This window comes from Necator americanus, chromosome IV (assembly GCF_031761385.1).
Source record: "Necator americanus strain Aroian chromosome IV, whole genome shotgun sequence".
In the NCBI taxonomy this organism is placed as follows: Eukaryota; Metazoa; Nematoda; class Chromadorea; order Rhabditida; family Ancylostomatidae; genus Necator; species Necator americanus.
In genome coordinates, this window is record NC_087374.1 from 38139682 (window position 1) to 38143808 (window position 4127).

The window sequence follows — 4127 nt, forward strand, 5'->3', positions numbered from 1 at the left end:
GATTTTGATTTTTGTGTGAAAATATAGTTTTCTTCACTTCGCACGTCTGTTGCAAGAACAAAAACTTTTGGAACAACCCATAGACGTGCGATTCAGCAGAACTACATCTGAACTTTGCAAGATTTTGATTCTACATGAATAATCCAGCCACATTCTTGCACTAGAGCATGCCAACCTTCAAAAACCCTACTTTTCTTCCCTTTCCATTAATTATTGTCCTCTATCTTGTTTCTCGTAAAAATCTAGATAGTGACAAGCTTTGTGAATACATCCATGAGGAGCTTTGAAGCAACAAGCGTCAATCTTCAACTTCTATATCACATCTTCCGAAGAAATGCTTTATCTCACAAAAAGCTACAATTAGGTACTTAATCTCTTCTACTTCATGCAGGTTCTTTTGCATTCCTCTTCACTTTTAAAATTGTTTCTGTTTCCACCGCAACCGCCGTAAATGAATTGTTTGCATTTGCCGTCGTCATATCCCCATCTAAACATGAGAGCATTCGGAAAACTGTGAGCATAGATACTGACAACGACAACTTAAGGCAGTTATGCCGATGTGAAAATAGATCTAAGTCATTAACAAGCATACAGAAGCAGTTTTAGTTATGAAAAGGTGACAGCGCCGCCTAATTAATGTTTTGGTAACTCAATGAAAGTATGTATGTTATATTTCGACAAGCACTTTTCACATAGCAAGACAGAATTTTCAGTTTTCAGTTACTTACAAATGAGACAATTTACGGAACCAAATGTTATTGAACCTTCAGAATCGACATCTTCGCCGGTGATTCTTCCGAAGCTAAATTAACGCGATGAAATAACGATATCTTACCTCCTAAAAAAGAGCCCTGCAGGGTCCTGTTTTCCTGAACGGGTCCTTGCATGGATCCGAAGTCAACCCCACGCTCACTGCAATGGTCTCTCCATGAACTTCTAGCATCAGTGTAGTAGAAAATGTTACCTAAAACAACGCAGCAGAGAAGGAATAGAATGAATCTCATCGCTGGACAGATGCTTCGACGGTTCAACATCGACAGAGGGGTTTTTTATAGCCGTTCAGATGGATGAAACTGCTGCGGTAATTAGAGTCAGCACCTTCTAGAAAAAGCTCAAAAATCCTGCCAATCCCTAGCATTTAAAACAATCGCACGAAGTTCAGATTTAACGAGACAACAGAAAATTTTTTTAACTCGTTGCTGGTATGCCCCAGTTACATTGTAAGTGAAACAGTTAACAGCAAGGTACAGGATGGAGAAAGACGAGAAAAGAAAACTGAGCTAAGCTAATTAGAAGCAAGAAGTAGACCATCATCCAGAAAAACAACCACTTATTCAGCTTCACGAAAGGAGTAGCTCGTTCTCTTTTGCGACTCGAATATGCTACAAAAGCTGCCTTTCCAAGCAATCGTCCGCGTTGAGGCTCCCGTGCTTCTACTATCCGTCAGCCAACTCCAATTCGTACTCCATTCCCTGGATTACTGGGCAGAATTCGGAACCTCTTTCCATTTTAGGAGAATGCTGCAGTTAGCGATGGTCCCGCGTTCAGCATAACCTCTACATTGAAGGCCTCGCTTCGAGCGCCGCCACTTACGCAGCTGCATCTACCTTCACAAAGTTTTCACCCTACGACATTAGAACAAGTGTTGTGATTGACTATTCCAGACTATTGATATATTAGATCGCGTGTTTTTCCTCCCTCTCCTTGAACCCAGCTATCTTTGAGATTTGAGATTTGAGATGAGGTCTGGCGCGGAATTAGCTTCGGAACCGAGCTTCGCGACGTTTTGGCCAAAACGTATTCAGAATTTTTGCTGTTATTGATATTGTTTTGTTTATTTTCGTATGGTGTTTGAATCAGTTTGGGTTTGGTAAGGTGGGAAGATAAGGCGAAGAATTCTTCGTAACGATGAAAAGTAATGTGTAATACTTCAAAGTACTGAGCACCTATCACCAAATGGGAAAAAACGCGCGTGGCTTTTTGTCCCATATACTTTCCATTTTTGCGAAATGTTGAGAGGAAAATCAAATTTTCTCTTCTTGCTCGATCATTGCGCAGTTTCATGTCCTCAGTATATCCGCTCAAAAGTGCCTTTCGATAGAAGATAATCTAAATATGGGGTTGAAACAAGGGAATTGGTCGTAATTTGTCGTCTGTTTCAAAAAATTGTAAGTGTCCAAACCTCATTTTTGACTCCTTACCCCTTGCAGAAGCACTGAATAAAATTGTTTCTTCCATAAATCAATTGGTTTTTTTTTTCGGATCGGTGTCTAACGACAATTGAACTGCACCAGATAAACAAGTAATAACGACTTCTGAGTAGCAATGAGTGCTAAATTTACTGAGATTCTGAAAAAATAGTGTCCACCAGAGTGAGTGTTTTCTGGTTGTCTCACCTATGAAAAACTTCACATTTCCCTATTATTGAGTTAACCGAATATGCTCAAGGTGCTACAATGTAAACTATTCTTCAGTATCACCGTCATTCTTGGAACATTTGTTTTTGCTGAAAACCACTTTACGATCTGGCTAAAAAATGTCCTAAATCGATTAGGAATTGCGCTTGAGTGGGAGAAGGGTTTACGTTCGTTCAATGAAAAAAAAGAGGTTTCATCACTAATTGCTCCATTTTTAATTGCTGTAATTTCTGTTTAATCTTACATATTTGATTTCTTTTTATAAGCTGCACTGCTCAGCACACTAAATGGTTCGTTAAATCTTCTGTTAATTGAATGTTCTGAAACAAGCATTATTTTTGATGGAGCAGTCAAAAAAACAGTGCTCTGATAATCCCAATGGTGGAATGAGATGAATTTGCAGAGTACTTGCAAATTTGCTTCTTTTTTTTCGCCGTTTTGAGATAACTTCTTTCAATTGCGTTCATTTTTGAAGGAAAGCAGATGTTCGAAGTCAGCACCTCATGATCTACTCGGTAAATGGCTTCTATCATCCAAAAATTATTTGTCGAACAGTGAATCTTGCTGTGCACTGCCTTGACCCTGGAAACGAGTCGCTTTTAATTTTCCTTCAATTACAACTACTGTCAGAGTATAGTTAATATTGAAATTTTCACTAGTGTCTCTGAAGAATCCGAACATAGAGGATAAGGGGAGTATTTCTAACCCTCATACTAATATACTTGTGAAATTTTCAAAAATCCGAAAATTCTGGAACATGATATTATTTCCGTTCAATCCACTTTATTCCCATCTCCGCTCCTTAAGAAATGGGAACTACATAAGAAAATTGTTGTATGCTAGCTGTCAAAACCAAGCGTTATTCTTTGAAGTTTTTAAAGTTTAAAATTGAATGAAATTAGATATAAATTACTGCATACGAAAGTGATCCATATTGATTCAATAAGAATTTTCTAGTGAGTGGTCTCATGCAATCTATGGAACACATGATTCCTATTCTGGTTTAAAGACATCACCCCACGAATCTGAGGTGGTGCAGATTTCAGGTGGAGTACTCGTATACGGGATGGGAGGCTATGGAGAGGGGGGGGGGGGTGATTCCGTCCATTTCTTCCTAATTGCCGTAAAAAACGGCCCGGAATATGCAGCGCCGCACAAGGCTGGCGCGCTCCTGTCGAACTCCTTGTAGAAAATAGTGCGCCAGAACGCCTGAAGCCGTATCTTCCGGGCCTTTTTTACGGCAATTAGGAAGAAATGGATGGAATCACCTCCCTTTCCATAGTCTCCCATCCCGTATACGAATACTTCACCTGAAATCCGTACCACCTTAGATTCATGGAGTGATGCCTTTAATTAATTTCCTATGTATTGTGTAGATAACGGGACATCAACTTATTCAAGGCTACAAACTATCTCCTCCCACCATAATCCGCATTCATTTAGAGATGATTTATGATTTCTGTTGTGTCAATCGCCATGAATGCGACAGGGGGACAAATACACTCGCTGATGAATGAACAACCCGAACTCTCCAATTTCCCTGAGCTTTCGAATCAATAAACAGTGCAGTTAAAAACAAAGTATCACGTCAATTTCTTGATACGCTGCCTTTAATTTAGTTTATTCTTAATTAGTTGTAGTTTCTGTTGACCGACAGAAATTACAATTTTTGTGAGAAGACTACGCCAAACGCACGTTGTGAACCGATCC

General features: G+C 39.4%; 1 protein-coding gene across 2 annotated transcripts; it reads right to left on the reverse strand.

Moving 5' to 3' along the window:
• Positions 1–383: 383 nt before the first annotated feature.
• On the reverse strand, positions 384–3707 carry RB195_003962 (uncharacterized protein; the record flags this gene model as incomplete). Of its 2 annotated transcripts, XM_064201855.1 has the most annotated exons (4): positions 384–487; positions 836–912; positions 965–1006; positions 1438–1508. In XM_064201855.1, 4 exons carry the CDS (start codon positions 1506–1508, stop codon positions 384–386), a joined length of 294 nt encoding a protein of 97 aa, XP_064057736.1. The 2 variants fall into 2 exon arrangements, with proteins under 2 accessions (XP_064057736.1, XP_064057735.1); XM_064201854.1 differs by lacking the exons at positions 965–1006; positions 1438–1508 and adding an exon at positions 3686–3707 and having other exon boundaries at positions 836–964.
• Positions 3708–4127: the final 420 nt, after the last annotated feature.